Raw genomic sequence first — 19,305 nt, 5'->3', positions numbered from 1 at the left:
AGTGCTCTATCCGGTTAACCACCTAGCTGCCTCTAACTAGCCACTATTCTCATGAAATAACTTTTTTATTGTATTCCAAAGCTAATTGTGACAGACCTCTTAATCCCATAGCGATCATTTATTTTGAATGCCTACTGAATGCAGTTCAGATTCTTTATTTACTAAGGCTTTTAAAGATACCAGACAACCTAATAACACCTTACTTTTCCTAGCATTTCCATGTGTACCGTGTTATTTTGACATTCTCCAAACTCAATGATTTTCCTACTCCTGTAATCTTCAGGTGCTCCTTCATCACACCTCTGCTTTTTCTATGTCTTTTTAAGGCTCTTCTCAAGTACTATTTTTTGTTTTTTTTTAGTGAGGCAATTGGGGTTAAGTGACTTGCCGAGGGTCACACAGCTAGTAAGTGTGTGTTAAGTGTCTGAGGTCAGATTTGAACTCAGGTACTCCTGACTCCAGGGCTGGTGCTCTATTCCACTTCGCCACCTAGCTGCCCCTCAAGTACTATTAAAGACTTTCTTGATCCACTTAATGACTAATAATCCTAACATTGTTAGATCCCACATGACACATTGCACTTCTCTTTATGTGTTTTATATTATATCCAAAATACACAAAGGTGAGGTGCTTGCTATTACTAGATTGTGAGCTTCTTTAATCAGGTCATTTTTTTTTGGTCTCCCCATGGCATACAGTGCTCTATATCTTAGTCACTTAAAGGTTTGAAGTTGGAGGAGATACAGAGGAGATGGAGTCCCTATACACTAAACTTGTCATTTTTTAGAAAGAGAAATTGATCACTTCATATCCTAAAATGCCTTGCCTACAGGAAGCATAGATATTAGGTACCCACTATGTGCTATGTACTGTGCTAGGTGGATATAAAAATAAAACAGTGCCTGCCCTCGGGGAGCTTACATTCTGAGGGGGTGGGGACAACTTGCATATAAGGAATCATTGTAAAACAGATACAGTGTAATCTGAGGGGAGACACTAGCATTTTGGGGAGGGGAGCTGGGGGAAGAGGGTGGGGTAGGGTGAATTCTGTCAAGACCTCATGTAGAGTCTAACTGTGGCACGTTGGTTTCACTGTTTCTGATTTCTAGCTGGATAATTTTAAATTCTGTGTCAATTCTACATATGGAATTGAATTTAGAGCTACCTAGATTCTTTAAGGCAAAAGCCATTACTACCTTTTGCCTCTAATTGCTTTGTTTGAATTCTTATAATCAGGGTAGCGGTGCTAGGGTGTCTGACATTTTACAGTATTTAGTTAAATGCCTTTCCAGAATGACTTAATAGTAAGTGGTATTTTATTGTTTAATTATTATTTTGCCCTATGCTTCTCTATTAATGGACCTGTCTTTTTTTCAGCTCCAGAATCTGGGTATCAACCCAGCAAATATTGGCTTCAGTACTTTGACTATGGAGTCAGACAAATTCATCTGCATTAGAGAAAAAGTAGGAGAGCAGGCCCAGGTGGTAATCATTGATATGAATGATCCAAGTAATCCTATTCGTCGACCAATTTCAGCTGACAGCGCCATCATGAATCCAGCTAGCAAAGTAATTGCATTAAAAGGTATGAAGAACCAATTGTCATATTATAAATAATTCCCTTTGAAGATATAAGCTCAGTATTTGGGTTCTAGATTTTAATGTAGTTTATATACATGTTAAATTTGACTAAAATGACATAGATTGACAAAGATCAAGCCTAATGTTAGAAATTTACCTTCCTGTGGACTACACAGATACTGTGAAACATGATTCTTAACTGCTGTTCAATAGAAGTCTAACTGTATTTTTAATTAGGTTCAGGTGAGACTAAATGACTTTTGAGGTCCCATCCAGTTTTGAGTCATTCCTTTGTAAGGCCTTATTAGAGTAAAACATGCTCTGGAGAGTTAGCTGTTTGTATAATTGGACTGTATTACAAGCATCCGTTTAAGCATGAAAGGGGCAGGACATTGCTATTGGTAACTTCATTTGAGCCACCGTGTTTTACTTTCCTCAGGAGCTAAGGCCGTTTGACTAGACTTATGCGGAAGAAATTTTCAAAGCTCACAGAATTTATAGAGCATGTAATGATTTAATTTGACAGTCAACCTGTTTTAAGCCTTGCAGTGTAAAAGTTGAAACTCTTGTCCAATAGGTATAATTAGTCTTGCTGATTAAATCTTATTAGTTACACACATCCTGGTTTCTTCCTCTTTAGTTCAGAAGCTCTTTCTGAAGTTACATACTTTCTGCAGGTTCTAGGGGAGATAAAAAGTATAGATGAGTCACTGTCCCTACCCTCACAGAACTTATATTGAAGTGCCTTTTGAAGGTACTCACATACTTTTATTAGAATACTTTCTCTAACTTTAATGTTACTATTATGTTTTTTTATGCTTTCTTATGTGTATGCAGATGGTGAGTTCTCAATTTAGATTGTATTAGTTATTGTCCTGTTCTATGAAAAGAAAATGTAATGAGTTGAAAAGGTTTCCAGTGCTCATTACTATAGCATAGTAGATAGGCATTTGTATTACTTTTTTTTTTTACTACTATCTGAATATAATCTAAGTTCTATTTGAGGAAGAAAATGTCATTTCAAGGTACTATTTCCTTTATAACTAATTATATTAATTTCAAGCTACTTTTTATAAACAGGACTCTAACTATCACAATTTTTCCAAGTCTGATTTTTGCCTTTAGTGTGCTTTGCATATTGTGCAGGATGGAAATAACATTTATATTCTAGGGAAAGCTTTCCTAAACTATTTGGTTAGATGGCAGCAAGCACAAAGCTATTTCTTCTTTTAAAAAATAGCACCTTATAGGAGCCATATATTTTCTGACCCAGAAATGCAGTCTCTGATACTTTCATTTTTGATACTACTGGTTTTTATCCTTAACTTCTAACTTCTTAATATAAACTAAGTTGTCTTTGCTTTTGGGAGACCATCGGGGCTTTCAAATTAATTTTTAAATACGGGCCCTTATTCTGAAAACCTACAACTAGCTATGGGCACATTTCAGACTCAAGGCACATTCCTTCCTTCTGGGACTAAATGTAAGCTGTCTTATTGGGGTGAAGCTTGAACTTTATTCTTGCCTCTAGTATGTTAACTATGTACCTTGAAACCTTTCCTAACCTTTTAGTATATTATACCCTTCCTTGCATTTTTTTCCTTCTCCCTTTGTAATTTAAACCAAGTAGATGTAGCATGAATTCGTTTTCTTGATATGAGTGACAAGGCAGAGTTTAAGTGGAACCTCTTTCTTTAAGAAGCAGCTTCCATAAATTTGGTCAGAGGGAGTATGCCAGTCTTACAGAGATCACATGTTGTGTCTGTACATAATACTTGTTCTGCTTAGTGTACCTCAAACTAAGTAGTTATCAGCCGGGGGAAAATTTGACTTCCAATCATAGTTATAAAGTTAACCTGATTGCTTTCCATCCTTTTTGTCAGAGTGTTGTGCTTTGTTAGTGTTGTCTCCATTCAAGGCTTAGATGACTATATAATCAGACTATTATTAGAATTAATTAGGATGGTGATCTTTATTTCTGTCTGTATTTTGACTTTGGAAAGTTAACTTTGCCAATACTAAATTAAAGCTTAAATACCTTGGATAGAAATAATTTAATGATCTATTCTGTAGTGTTTTAGCCATTAACTCTTTGATGTTTGGGGTTTTTTTTTGTGGGGCAATGAGGGTTAAGTGACTTGTCCAGGGTCACACAGCTAGCAGGTGTCAAGTGTCTGGGGCCGGATTTGAACTCAGGTCCTCCTGAATCCATAGCTGGTGCTTTATCCACTGTGCCACCTAGCTGCCCCCTTTAATATTATTTTTGTGATAAATTTTAATGATTCTACAACTAGTGATAGTATCTTTTCAGTTGGACGTGAAATGTGAAGATGCAGAAACTACAGAGCTATAGTTTACTCTGAGCTTTGGTTTTAAAAAATCTACCTTTTTTATTTTAAAGCTGGGAAAACACTTCAGATATTTAACATTGAAATGAAAAGTAAAATGAAGGCTCACACCATGACTGATGATGTCACATTTTGGAAATGGATTTCTTTGAACACTGTTGCCCTTGTTACGGACAATGCGGTCTATCATTGGAGTATGGAAGGAGAGTCACAACCAGTGAAGATGTTTGATCGCCATTCTAGTCTTGCTGGTTGCCAGATTATCAACTATCGTACAGATGCAAAGCAGAAATGGTTACTTCTTACTGGCATATCTGCACAGGTACTCCAGTTTTATATAGATTAAAGAGGAATAGAGGTTCATTGCTTAGAATGAAGTAAATTTTGAAATAAGGCTTTATGTACAAAGGGCTTTCTGGAGTTGGGGTTAACCTGCAGATAGGTGAGAAGAATTTGCTTCTAGTACTAGACCTCTTGGTTTATCAAAATTTTCTTTTCCTTCCTCTACTTGTAGAAGTAACCAAAAATTACCTATAGTAAAAGATTCAAAGCCTGATAACTATATAGGGCAGAGGTGTGAAACTAACATGGGTCACAATATTTAATAAAATTAATTGAAATTAGGAAAAAAGCCTAGGTAATAATAATTTATGGTGTTGCTGATGGTCACAAAGTATTGCCATTGACTGAATAGCCTGTTAATGAATTTGGGAACTAAGGTTTTGTTATTTTGTAGATTTCAACTTGATAACCTATTTCTTTGCAGCAAAATCGTGTGGTGGGAGCCATGCAACTTTATTCTGTAGACAGAAAAGTGTCTCAACCCATCGAAGGACATGCTGCTAGCTTTGCACAGTTTAAGATGGAAGGAAATGCTGAAGAGTCAACACTGTTTTGTTTTGCAGTAAGAGGGCAAGCTGGAGGCAAGGTAAACTTTGTCTTCTTGAAATGGAGTTGGAAGCTATGCAGACTGAAAAAAAACAGAACCTGCTTAATTACTTGTCTTCATCTCCCAAAATTCACTCTTCCTTTTAACCCCAATGTTTGTGTAATTTAAAGCTTTTTATCTGGTTATTGCTGTTAATTTTTTATTCCTTTTGATATCTGTAAAATATGTACTCATTCTCTAGAAGCTTTGAGTCATCTTTGGCTTTTAGGTAAAGACCGTGGACTACATAAAAAATATAGTAGTCACTAGCTTGAAGTAAATTGCTACAATTCTCTTTCCTCAGAGGAACACAATTAGACACCAAAGGTATATTTTCCATTTAGATTTGAAATGATAGAATAAAAATAGGCTCATTTGCTTTTTGAATAAGAAGTAATTCTTGACATCTTGGCTAAAATACCTTTTTATGTTACAGTGCCCAGGTACTTTGGGTGACTTATCTCTAACATACAAATAATAACTAGCACTTTACGTAAAAATGTGAGGTCAAATACCTTCCAGTAAACTCTTCTTGGGTATCACTGCTGTTATTGCCTTCTGCTTTGTCTTTTGTAATGAGATCTTGAAATGGTTTACCATAATAACTTTGAGCCGTTCTTATAAAAAATAAATGCAGTGAATTAATTAATTAATGATATATTCTTATTCATTGCATAGGTCAGAGAATTAAATAGAGGATCCATTTTTGGACTTACTCACAGTTAATTGCTCTATGTACTATAGGAAGTCTTTTAAAATCAAAACATTCAGTTATTTCCATTAGCAAAAGAACCTCAAATCCTTCCTTTCAAGGAAGCCCCAAATAAGCAAATACACTTTCTCTTTAAGTTTATGGGATTAAATTTCCAGCCTTCTACCACTTTTTTGATGTAAATGCCAAAATGTAACCCAAAGCCCAGTATATATAATTTTGAGGTGATCTAGGTCAGTGTTCCCTTCTGTTCTTATAAGATGATCAAGAACTGACTCTAGTCCTGATATTTCCTCGGTCTGCAGTTAATATTTTTGCTTGTCAAAAAAAAAACCAAACAAACAACATAGACACAAAGTGTATTCTTATGGGAAATATGATTGTATCTTGTTGAACAGTTACATATCATTGAAGTTGGCACACCACCTACAGGAAATCAGCCTTTTCCAAAGAAAGCAGTAGATGTCTTTTTTCCTCCAGAAGCACAAAATGACTTTCCTGTGGCAATGCAGGTATGTTAAGAGAATTTTGTTAAAAATAAATTTAATTGATAGATATATATTTTTTACATTGCCAATATTTCTCCCAGTATCTCTCCCCCTGATCCTTTATAGAACACCATCTCATATAACAAAAAAAAATTTATAGGTGGGGAAAGAAAAAAATTCAGCAAAACCGGTTTATACATGTTAAGTGAAATAAATAATGTTTATGAATTTAAGATATTTAAGTAGGCTTTTTAAAATTGTCCTCAACGTTAATTTAACCTTTTTTTCTCTTATGTGGTAATTAAAAGAAAGACCAGTTTTGGTCATCCTAAAGTTATTTACTTCTGTAATGCTGCTGTGCTTGTTATACTTATCTTTTATATATAATACTTAGATGTTTGATTTTGTTTTTATACTGGAAACATGCTTTCTTAGGCTAGGCAAGACATGAGTAATAAAAGTGGTTGAGGTTAAACATTTAAACCTTGGCAGGGTTCTTAAAAGAAAGCGCAGAATCTGTGATCAGATTTCAGTTTATTTTTGTTAAAAGTGCTAATTTTCTTTATACAGATCAGTGAAAAACATGATGTGGTATTCTTGATTACCAAGTATGGCTATATCCACTTATATGACTTGGAGACTGGTACCTGCATCTACATGAATAGAATCAGTGGAGAAACCATCTTTGTAACTGCACCTCATGAAGCAACAGCTGGAATTATTGGTGTAAACAGAAAGGGACAAGTAAGGAATCTGTCTGCACTCCAATTAGGGAGCAAAGACAAACCTAGTAGATGGTCTTTTTCCTTTAGCTTTTGAAAAGTGATTATCTCCCTCTAGAAAACAAATTAGTACTTTTCAATAATATATGCTTGCTCTATAAAATAGATATTTCTGTGGAATCTAAGTTAGGTGGAGGGCTTTTTCCTACTGTTAGTAATTTAGTAATACTAAATATTTAAAGAAAACTGATGGTTTAGTAAGCATCATGGACTGACCTAGATACTATTCTTTAAATAGAGAAAAGGTATTGGTTGACATGTGTATCACAACTTTAGATTATCTAACTTGATACTTTCTACCTAGGCACTAGTTATATTTTCTTTTCTTTTCTTTTTTTTTTTTTTTTTGCAAGGCAATGAGGGTTAAGTGACTTGCCCAGGGTCACACAGCTAGTAAGTGTCAAGTGTCTGAGGCCGGATTCGAACTCAGGTCCTCCTGAATCCAGGGCCTGTGCTTTATCCACTGAGCCCCACCTAGCTGCCCCTGCTAGTTATATTTTCAAAGTATTATAAAGTAGTTGGAAGTTCTTCACCAAGAATAACTTGGTGTACTTTATATTTATTTAAATATCTATATCTATATCTATCTATATCTATATATATAGTACTTTATATTTTTTAAAGCACCTAATATAGGTGGTAGGTAGATAATATAAACATTATTCCCATTTTATACATGAAGAAACTGAGACCTAGGAAGTTAAATGAATTTTCACAGCTAATAAAGCTGACCTGTTTTTTCTCAAATCAAAATATTAGAGGTTGTAAAGCTCATTACCTTTTCTCTACTATTACTGTTATAGGTATGTTGAAGGAAAGCCTAGTAGGCTGAATCCCAAAGGATCCAGTTCGTTTGAGATACGATCTCAGTAGACATATTTAATATTTTTGACTCACTCTAAACTTTAGTTAAAACTTTAATTTTTTTGGTGAGGCAATTGGGGTTAAGTGACTTGACCAGGGTCACACAGCTCATAAGTGTCTGAGGCTGGATTTGAATTTAGGTCCTTCTGATTCCAGGGCTGGTGCTCTATCCACTGCGCCACCTAGCTGCCCCACTTTAAATTTTTTAATCTGCCATTGAACAGAATTTTGGGTCTCAGGATCCTTTATTTGTATATTTTTCCTGAAGCTGACTGCTAGATACCTTGAAATACAGTATCTGCTTTGTAGCATACCTTGCCTATAGTAATAGGCTACTTTAAAGATTAAGTTGGGGGCAGCTAGTTGGTGCAGTGGATAAAGCACCGGCCCTGGATTCAGGACTACCTGAGTTCAAATCTGTCTTCAGACACTTGATACTTACCAGCTGTGTGACCCTGGGCAAGTCACTTAACCCCCATTGCCCCACCCCACCCCACCCCCCAAAAAGAGAGAGAATTAGTTAGGCTAATGTTAATTTTATTAATGTTTCCTAGTTGAAAAGAAAAAAAATGTGGAAGGCTAGTAGATAATTATTACATATTTGGTTCTTAGAAGCATTGTTTAATCCTCTGAGGTACTGCTAGTTGTGGGGAATAGGGAAGTGGATTGTAATGCTAGTACAATGCCACCCCCTTGGAGAATATTCTGATAGTTTAGATTTGCAGGGTAGGGATGATAATCTTACTAAGGTAGCCCAGTGAGTGCCACAGCCGAGTAAATGGAATGTATCAGGCAGTTAAGTTTCTTATGGAAGTTGGGGGAGAGAATACAACATGAATGTAAGGAAAGCAAGTATGTACAAAATGACTTATTTTGATGGGGGACCCACTAAGCACTTTGGGGAGAGAGAGGAATAAGAATAGATTTATTACAGGAGGTAGCACTTAAGCTTAACATCAAAGGAAGCTTCAAAACATCAAAGTTCATATTTGATGAACATATTTGCCTAGGGTCACACAGCCAGTACGTGTCAAGTGTCCGAAGCCAGATTTGAACTCAGGTCCTCCTGAATCCAGGGCCAGTAATTGATCCACTGTGCCACCTAGCTGCGGCCCCCCCCCCCCAATATAACTTTTTATCAAAGGGTCCATTCCACTCTGGTTTTCAAATTTTCTTAATTTTTTCCTCTCTTTTCCAAATAACTAATAATATTGAGTCCCTAATGTCATTAATGATCAAGAAGAGTACTACAGTCTAAACATATTTAGATGTCTTAAAAAATACTCATATTAGATATCTACTAATATTTAAATCATAGGTGCTATCGGTGTGTGTGGAAGAAGAGAATATAATTCCTTACATCACCAACGTCCTGCAGAATCCTGATCTGGCTTTGAGAATGGCTGTGCGTAACAACCTAGCTGGAGCTGAAGAGCTTTTTGCCCGGAAATTTAATGCTCTCTTTGCACAAGGAAATTACTCGGAGGCAGCAAAGGTGGCTGCTAATGCACCAAAGGTAAATTTTGGAAACAAACATATCAAAACTCCAAGAACACTTATGTGCCTGTTAAGTGCCTTCCATTTCTAGGTCTATTGGGAAAGTATCAAAAATTTTGCCAAGTAATGCTTCTTTTTTGACTGTATGAGATTAATTAGGATGACTTCTTTTAGTCACTTTTAATTTCTTGTTAATTTTTTAAATTTTCTTTAAAGTGTAATTTCCCCTTTGTAACAAAGTACAGTCAAAACAAACAACATATTAACCATGGCTAACAGTATATGCCTCAGTCCACATTACTTCTCTACCAAGAAAAATGTATTTACTCATTAGTCTCAATTCAAGATTGGTCATTGCATTGATTTTAGTGTTTTCCTTGGCATAATCTTTTGGTTCTACTTAATATTCTCTGCAGTAAGACATACAAATCTTCATGGGTTTTTTCTTTGAACTTTACATTCATTTTTTTTCTTAGTGCAATAATATGTCATTACATTCATATCCTACAATTTGTTCAGCTGTTCCTTCCTGAATGAGTAAAAACTCTTGTTTCCAATTTGGGAAAGTTTTTAAAATTACCCCCCAAAGGCTGCCATGAATATTTTGTCTTTGACTTCCTTTGGCTCTGTACCTGGTAGAACTATTGCTATGACAAAAGACATGAATAGAGTAGTTAACTTTCTAGCATACCTCTAAATTTTCTAAGAACTGTTGGATCAGTTTATAGCTGCCATATTTGGTTGGGGGTCTCACTGTTCCTCCAGTTTCAACTATTTATGTCATTATCATCTTTGCCGATTTATTCTTCCTATTCACTTTTGAAAATTTGCTTCAGTGAAACCATACAATTTTAGCTCGGTAACATCACTATAGGTTTGGATGTTAATGTCCCCCTTTTTAACACAGAAAGATTTGGATTTATATCTAATATACTAGGAATTGATAGAATTTAAGAAAACCATTGCAATATTTGATCATAGTTGAAGATGACTACCGATAGTCTTTATGTGGGAGAAAGTTCAGTTTTTTCTAATTATGTGTCATAAATTTGATTAATTTGAATAAAATTCTTAGAGCTGGAAGAGATTTAGAGAGAAACCAGTTTAATCCTTTCAATTTTTTTTTTTTTTTAGTGAGGCAGTTGGGGTTAAGTGACTTGCCCAGGGTCACACAGCTAGTAAGTGTTAAGTGTCTGAGGCCAGATTTGAACTCAGGTACTCCTGACTCCAGGACCGGTGCTCTATCCACTGCGCCTCCTAGCTGCCCCAATTTTTTTTTTTCTTTTTAAGAAATTTCATTAATTTTTTAAAACATCATTGTCACTTCCCACCCCTCTGTAATTAGAAAAACAAGACAATGGCCATGTCTGGAAACATACCTCATTTTGTATCTATTGCCTGCTACCTCTCTACTGAGGGGTAGGATACACATTTTTTGGTACAATTCCTCTGAAATTGATTTTTTTTTTTTTAAGTGAGGCAGTTGGGGTTAAGTGACTTGCCCAGGGTTACACAGCTAGTAAGTGTTAAGCGTCTGGGGTTGGATTTGAACTCAAGTCCTCCTGAATCCAGGGCCGGTGCTCTATCTACTGTGCCACCTAGCTGCCCCCTGAAATTGATTTTTTTTATGCTATTAATCAAAATGCTGAAGTCTTTCATTATTTTCCTTTGTATTACTGTGGTCATGACATAAATTGTTCTAGTTTTGTTTACATGGCTGGATCCATTCATTCATAGATATGTTAAGTTTCTTTGACTTCATGTTCATCATTTCTTGCGGCATAAGAAAGAATGCTGCATTATATTTTTGTTCTACAATTTCTCTCTGACCTCCAATTGTTTCACCAATTGATGGACACTCACGGCTTTCATTTTTTTTGCTACTATTTTACAGAGGAGGAAAGTCAGTCTTAATGAAGGGAAAACTGAAAAATGAGTAAGATTGAATCTAAAGATTGCTTCTGTGTTGCTTTTTATCCTGTCATGATTTACATAATTTCATGTGCCTTAAAAATATGTACTTTTGTACACATTGTGTACCTATACAATAGACTGCCTAGCTTGGTGCTTTATGAATTTGTTCAGTAATAAGCACACTAAAACCAGAACATGAATCAGCTTAGTCAATTTATAGTCCTGAATATACCTTGAGCAGGACTTGTCACAGACTGTTAATAGGTGGATCACATTCTTAGACTTGTTTAAGCTTAGAACTTTTAAATGGGAAAAATAATTGTTTTAAATCATCTTTCTTGAAGGGAATTTTACGTACTCCAGACACCATTCGCCGATTCCAGAGTGTTCCAGCACAACCAGGTCAGACTTCACCTTTACTCCAGTACTTTGGAATCCTTTTAGACCAAGGCCAGCTGAACAAATATGAATCCTTGGAGCTGTGTAGGCCTGTGCTTCAACAGGGGCGTAAACAGCTGCTAGAGAAATGGTTGAAAGAAGATAAGGTAAGATTTAACATGCATTGGTTTAACCAAATTAAATGTTTACTTACCATATCACTAAAGTATACAGAAGCTCATGGTGCATGGAATGGTTACGATTATTATCAAGAGTAGCTAATACATGTGATCACTCATGGAATCAGAAACCTCATTATTGTTCTTGAACTATTCCACTGGACTACATAGGATAGTAGAAATCTTGGGGCTTTTATAATCAGACCTGTGGACAGAGCAGGATATACTGCCCATTTGGAGAACCCTCATCCTAACAGGCACAGAAATTTCATCCTTATATATTTGTCATAGCTTTTTTCTGAGGGGGTGGCTAGGTGGCGCAGTAGATAAAGTACCGGCCCTGGATTCAGGAGTTCCTGAGTTCAAATCCGGCCTCAGACACTTGACACTTACTAGCTGTGTGACCCTGGGCAAGTCACTTAACCCCCATTGCCCTGCAAAAAAAAAAAAAAAGATCTGAGATTTAAACATACTTCTCATCATCTCTTACCAGTTGTGTGCTAATAATGAAACAGCTAATGGGCCAGGATATAGAGGCTTATGGATATTATTGAAAATAAAGCTGCTGGGGGAAGCTAGGTAGCGCAGTGGATAAAGCACCAGCCCTGGATTCAGGAGGACCTGAGTTCAAATCTGGCCTCAAACACTTGACACTTACTCTCTGTGTGACCCTGGGCAAGTCATTTAACCCTCACTGCCCCACCAAAAAAATAAAAGGAAAGGAAAAAACAAAAGAAAAGAAAGCTGTCATAGGACTATAGAAGCACAAATACCACTAACCTATGATTCTTTCCATTAGTCCTCCAATACTCATGTCATGTCATATTCCTAATAGTGAAGAATATACTGAAATACCCTTGAGGACAATATGGGTCATAGTAGTTCTCTATCTTTGATAGATTTTTTACTTAGCTATGTTGAAAGAACTGAAGTTTAACTGAGCCAGTAGAATTCTCCAGTAAAGAACAACTCTGTGGAAACCATTCATCTCTGCATAACACTAGGCAGATTTTCTTAGCTCTTTTATTCAAATGAAAGTGAGAATTTACTGCCTTTTCATAATAAAATATTATAAGGGGGCAGCTAGGTGGCACAGTGGATAGAGCACCAGCCCTGGAGTCAGGAGTACCTGAGTTCAAATCCGGTCTCAGACACTTAACACTTACTAGTTGTGTGACCCTGGGCAAGTCACTTAACCCCAATTGCCTCACGAAAAAAAAATGATAAGGCAACATAAATATTTTAAAATTTTCTTGTACACTGGATAGATTTGTTCTTTAGGCAATTTCTTTAGGAATTATTCATGCTGCTACTCTTCTTTTCTCAATCACGAATCAAAATGCTTATTTATCTTTGCAGAAAACCCTGTTTTATAAAAATAGGATGTTACAGAGGGTAGCTAACATTAGTTTTCCAGGCAAAGAAGTTTTTATTAATTGACAGCTGAAGCATGGCTTTTCCTCCCGGATTAAAATACTTAGTTCGGTCATGGTACAAATCTATTAGAATAGTCCATGTACAGAGCAAGCCCACATGCATTATATTTGTCTGTTGCAAATGGCTTCTTTTTCTATTTTTATCCTTTTTATCAAGATGTAGGTCTTTAGAAATCACAATTTGTTCTACAGGCCAGTCAAGTTATGAAAAACCAGGTTATCTTATTTAATTTTAAGGACAGCCATTCTTTTTAAAATTGAAAAATACTTTTAAAAAATGTATTATAGTTCTTATTTTATAAATACAGTCACTCTTTCTGAATCAGAGTATGTATTCGAGGACCTTGCACTAATTTTGAAGGCTCAGTTATTTAATTGACTGTAAATATATAAATTTCAGGAAGAAATTTTTGTTCTAAGATTAATTTGCCCAGTTTAATCACCAAGAAAAATTCTAATTTCTTTTTAACTCAAATTCCCTTCAAAGTACTTTGACATGAAAGAGTCAGTGTTTTGTAATGATTTAAAATTGCCTTGTTCTCTGCCCAAATCATCATAGGTTTGCAAAGAGCCTTGCTTTTAGTGGACTAATTGTTCTATAAAGTTATAACTCCTACAATATATCTTAAACTATATGTAGCTTTTCATACCTCAGTTCAAGTAATTGAAGCATGCAGTGTATTTAGGTAACATGGGGTAGAGGGAAACACATTTTAGACTAATACCTGTAGACCTACATCTCATTCTAACATCAGGTGAGCTCTCAGAGTGCAGAGTGTGGTACGGTTTTACCATTTTAATTAGAAAATCCATTAACTAGATTGAAAATGTCTTTTGTCATATTCCTACATTTTCACAGTAATATTTCTAACATCAGTTTCAAATACATAACACAATTGTGTAATCAGATGTGTATTTTTAACTGCGTATATTAATCCACTTGGAGTGCAAAATAGCAAGATTCTAGTTTCTCAGTTAATTGGCGGAAAAAAGCTCTTCAGACATACATTCAGCTCTATTTACCACTGGATTATATTATCTGCATTCAAAGCTATTTGGCCTATGATTCATAGTCATTTTTCAGCCATATCAGTTATTGCTACCTAGTCACTAATGTTTCTACTACAGAATGAGACATTTTATTCTTGCAGTTATGTAAGCAACCTTATTATATATCTATATAGATATATAGATATACATACAATACTTTTGATGTCATAGACTTAATTTCTGAAAGATGGGGTTTTTGTTTTGTTTTTTTCCCTTAAAAACCTCTTCAGTTTCAGGAATCCCATTGAGTGAAAAATAACACTTTTTCGATCAGGTTTTTAACTAGGTTTCTGTATTTCTGTAATTTAAACTCTTTGGTCATTTGGTGTGCTGGTTTTGGCTTCCCCTGTGAGTTATCAGTTCAAACAAGTTATTTATCATAAAGGGATGTTATTCAACTTAAAGACAATAAAATAACTGATGATAGCTTTACATTTGTTAAATTTCAAATGACTTCTTTTGGAAACCAGCTTATATATTGTACTTAAATGATGTTGAGAAATATCACAGAAATTATGCTTCTCAATTATGAGTTCATATGGTTTATATTCCAGTGCAATGTTGACTCACAATGGTTAACTTTACCTGTGACAATTCAATATATGCTGATTGAAATTTGTTCTCTATTGTATATATCATATTAAATGATTGCTGTGTTATATTCATTGTTAGTTGGATTGAATTTTCTGTGGTTCTTTTTTGACTTGATTCAATTACTTTAACTGAAATAATGAGATGAATTTATGTAGGAGTTGTACTTTAAAACATCCATTAATTTTGGCCATTGTTTTGTGCCCTCCTTGAGAGAAAGTCTTGTGTCTCATAGTTTGTAAAACCATCTGAGGCTCTGATCAATCAAGTTTTTCTTTTTCTTTTTTCTTTTGGACAGCTGGAGTGTTCAGAAGAATTGGGTGATCTAGTAAAGTCTGTGGACCCTACATTGGCGCTTAGTGTGTACCTAAGGGCTAATGTTCCAAATAAAGTTATCCAGTGCTTTGCAGAAACAGGCCAAGTACAGAAGATTGTATTATATGCTAAAAAAGTAAGTAAAATGAAATTCAACGCATTCCCTTTGTCATAGGTTCATATAATTTCTGTTCTCAGTGAAAATTGTGACATGTTGAATGAACTTTAAGAAAATGAGAAGATTCCAGTTTTGAAATTTTAAAAATGCATTTAATAATTCACTTTGTGATACCATAAAACTTAAAAAGCACTTTCCACATACAAATAGAGAATATAGCATTATTACCATTTTATATAAGAAATTGTCTAAATCATGAGCTCCGTGCTGCACAGCTGAGAACTTGTCTGAACAAGGGTCTGTTGTTCTTTCTACTCGACTAGAAGTACAGTGGATGTTCTTGGCTTGAGATGATAGCCTTGCCAGCCATGGGGTCCATCTTCCTTTTAATAGAGATAGAAGTCCAGAAAAGTGAGGTGACTTGTTCTAAGCTGTATGCAGCTTCTGACTTGTATTAATGCTAATCATGTAAGATTGAGTTTAACTGAAGTTTTGCTCTTATACTACCTTTATAAAAGATTTCCTAAGCAAACCAATATGTACAAAGTTTCAGAAAGAATTTTAGATTTTTACTTAAAGCATTTCAATATTTACCTAGATAACTCACTACAGTTCTTTATGCATCAAAGACAGATCTTCTAAAGGCTTTTACATGGAAGAAGAATCTTGGCATCCCAGTGTTTTATTGGTTTAATTTGTGTGTTTTAAGTTGTGTGCTTTAGACTTTCAATAATTTAGAATTCAAATGTATCTAAATTAGTGAGATTTTTTAAAAAAATGTATTTTGTTTTGTTTTGTTTTGGGTTTTTTTGGTGGGGCAATGGGTGTTAAGTGACTTGCCCAGGGTCACACAGCCAGTAAGTTTCAAGTGTCTAAGGCTGGATTTGAACTCAGGAACTCCTGAATCCAGGGCCAGTGCTTTATCCACTGTGCCACCTAGCCACCCCCAAAATGTATTATTTTTTAATGTATTTTTCTTTTTAAATTTTGAGTTCCAAATTCCCTACATCCCTCCAGTACCTTCCCCACAATTATCCATGTGAAATCATGCAAAACATAATTTCTATATAATCCATATTTCCAAAAAAGAAAGAAAAATAAAGTGAGAAAATTATACTTAAGTCTGCCCTCAGAATTCAACAATTCTCTCTCTGGAGCTGGATGGCTTTTTTTGGTTTGTTTTGTTCATAAGTCCCTTGGAATTGCCTTGTAGATCATTATATTCATCAGAGTAGCCAAGTCTTTCACAGTGGATCATCATTATAACATGACTCTTATTGTGTACTTGGGTTTTCTCATTCTTCTCACTTCACTTTTCATCAGTTCATATAATTTCTCACCATGTTTTCCTGAAACCACCCCTTTCTTATTTTTCATAGCACAATGGTACTCTATCACAATCTTATACCACAGCTTGTTCAGCCATTCCCCATCTGATGAACATCCCCATAATTTCCAATTTTTTACCACCAGAAAAAGAGCTGTTATAAATATTTTTGTACATATAGGTCCTTTTCCTTTCTCTTTGATCTTTGTGATGCAGACCTACTAGTGGTATTGCTGGGTCAAAGAGTTTGTACAGGTTTACAACCCTGGGCATAATTGAAAATTGTTCTCCAGAATAGTTGGACCAGTTTACTATTTTACCAGTAGTTAATTAGTATAATTATTTTTTCCTCATGCTCTCCAGCATTTTGTAATTTCTGATAAGGATAAGGTGGTACCTCATAGTTGTTATAATTTACCTTTTCTCATTAATAGTCATTTAGACTATTTTATCATGATTTCTTTCTTTCTTTTTAAATTTTTTTCGAGGCAATTGGGGTTGTGACTTGCCCAGGGTCACACAGCTAGTAAGTGTCAAGTGTCTGAGGCCAGATTTGAACTGGGGTCCTCCTGACTCCTGGGTCGGTGCTCTATCTACTGTGCCACCTAGCTGCCCCATCATGATTTCTTCTGAAAACTGCCTGCCTGTGCCTTTTGATTATTTATCAATTGGGGACTAGCTTTTATTTTTATAAATTTGACTCACTTCTATACTGAGTATATGTTTGAAAAATGAGGGCCTTATTAGAGAAACTTAGTATAAAATATTTTTTATATTATAGTCTGTGGTACCTCTTAGCATAATGTAGTTTCCCTGATTATTTTTTTTAATCAGGTATCATTTTTCTTTTACTTTGTCTGAGATCATGATTGCTATCCCTAATTTTTTTTAGTTCAGCTGAAGCATATTAGATTCTGCTCCAGCCTTTTATTTTAACTTCTTTATGTTTCAAGTGTGTCTCTTATAAACAACATATTATTGGATTCTGGTTTCTGATCCATTGTGCTATCTGCTTCTGTTTTATGGATGAGCTCTTCCCATTCATATTCACAGTTATGATCACTAACTATATTTCCCTTCATCCCATTTTCTTCTGTTCTCCCTCTCTCTCCCTATTTCTCTCATCCTGTCCCTCCTCAAAAGTCTGTTTGCTTGCCTCTCTCTCTTTGTCTGTCTGTCTGTCTGTCTGTCTCTCTCTCTCTCTCTCTCTCTGCTTCTCTTAATCTACCCTTTTATCATCCCCCCACTTTATCTTATCCCCTTCTCCTAGTTTCCTTTTTGGTAAGTTACATTGCTGTACACAGCTCTGTGTGTGTGTGTGTGTGTGTGTGTGTGTGTGTTCCTTCTTCCGTCTTTGAACCAATTCTTTTTTTTTTTTTTTTTTTTTTTTTTTTTTAGGCAACGGGGGTTAAGTGACTTGCCCACGGTCACACAGCTAGTAAATGTCAAGTGTCTGAGGCCGGATTTGAACTCAGGTACTCCTGAGTCCAGGGCCGGTGCTTTAACCACTGCGCCATCTAGCTGCCCCTTGAACCAATTCTGATAAGAGTTCAAGCATTATCCTCAGCCACCTCCTCCCACTTCCCCCATTTTCCCCTCCATATTGAAAGCTTTTCCTTGTGTGCTTCTTTATTTGAGAATTTTCCCCATTCTACTTGTTTCTTTCTCACTCCTTCCTCTTTCTTACTCCTTCACTTTTGGGGGGAGATCATTCCAACATGATCAACTCGCATCCATGCCTTCTGTCTGTAAACTCCTTTTAACTGCTGTAATGATAAAGTTCTTTTGGAGTAACTTATATCATTTTTCCATCACCTAAGGTCACACAGCAAGTGTTAAGTGTCTGAGGCTGGGTTTTGAACTCAGGTCCTCCTAACTCCAGGGCCAGTGCTCTATCCACTGTGCCACCTAGCTGCCCCCTTAAATAGTTTAATTTGTCTCCTCTGATTACTCTTTCATGTTTATCCTTTTATGCTTTTCTTGAATCTTTTATTCGGATGTCAGATTTTCTATTCAGCTCTTGTCTTTTCATCAGAAATTCTTGAAAGTCCTCTATTTCATTAAATATCTGTTTTTTTCTCCCTGAAGGAGTTCACTTGATTTTGTTGGGTAGGTTATTCTTAGTTGTAATCCTAGCTCCTTTGCCTTCTGAATTAGCATATTCTAAGCCTGCCATTCCTGTGATCCTGAATGTGGCTCCATGGTATTTGAATTGTTTCTTTCTGACTGCTTGAAGTAGTTTCTGGTTGACCTGAGAGCTCTGGAATTTTGCTGTAATATTCCTGGCAGTTTTCTTTTTGGGATCTCTTTCCAGAGGTGATTGATGGATTCTTTCAATGTCTATTTTATTCTCTGGTTCTAGGATATTAGGGCAGTTTTCCTTGATAATTTCTTCTAATATGTCCTGGCTCTCTTCCCCCCACCCCCCCACTCCCTTTCTTTTCTTTCTTTCTTTCTTTTTTTTTTTTAAATCATGGCTTTCAGATAGTCCAATAATTTTAAAATGATTTCTCCTTGATCTATTTACAGGTCAGGTTTTTTTTTTTTCTTTCTGTCTGTCTTTCTGTCTTGGGGGGGGCGGGGCATGAGGGTTAAGTGACTTGCCCAGGGTCACACAGCTAGTAAGTGTCAAGTGTCTGAGACTGGATTTGGACTCAGGTCCTCTAGAATTTAGGGCCAGTACTAAAGTAAAGTACCCACTGCACCACCTAGCTGCCCCTAGGTCAGTTTTTTTTTGTTGTCGTTGTTTTTTAAACCTTATCTTAAGTCCTTTTTGAGTGCTTCTATGGCCTGAGAC

At 35.7% G+C, this 19,305-nt stretch overlaps 1 protein-coding gene across 4 annotated transcripts in view; it reads left to right on the top strand.

Moving 5' to 3' along the window:
* CLTC (clathrin heavy chain) overlaps positions 1 to 19,305 on the top strand; it is a 75,777-nt gene that overhangs the window by 27,264 nt on the left and 29,208 nt on the right. For 2 of the 4 annotated variants that reach the window (XM_044000368.1, XM_044000370.1), the window contains exons 2-10: positions 1,378 to 1,585; positions 2,419 to 2,421; positions 3,983 to 4,251; positions 4,696 to 4,857; positions 5,968 to 6,081; positions 6,628 to 6,801; positions 9,022 to 9,219; positions 11,459 to 11,659; positions 15,047 to 15,199. In XM_044000368.1, the coding sequence (XP_043856303.1) occupies positions 1,378 to 1,585; positions 2,419 to 2,421; positions 3,983 to 4,251; positions 4,696 to 4,857; positions 5,968 to 6,081; positions 6,628 to 6,801; positions 9,022 to 9,219; positions 11,459 to 11,659; positions 15,047 to 15,199 (1,482 nt within the window). The remainder of the gene's footprint in view (positions 1 to 1,377; positions 1,586 to 2,418; positions 2,422 to 3,982; positions 4,252 to 4,695; positions 4,858 to 5,967; positions 6,082 to 6,627; positions 6,802 to 9,021; positions 9,220 to 11,458; positions 11,660 to 15,046; positions 15,200 to 19,305) is intronic. The other 2 variants (XM_044000369.1, XM_044000371.1) reach the window with 1 other exon arrangement.

The sequence above is a fragment of the Dromiciops gliroides genome, chromosome 4 (genome assembly GCF_019393635.1).
Source record: "Dromiciops gliroides isolate mDroGli1 chromosome 4, mDroGli1.pri, whole genome shotgun sequence".
In the NCBI taxonomy this organism is placed as follows: Eukaryota; Metazoa; Chordata; class Mammalia; order Microbiotheria; family Microbiotheriidae; genus Dromiciops; species Dromiciops gliroides.
This window is presented reverse-complemented; position numbering and strand designations above follow the sequence as displayed.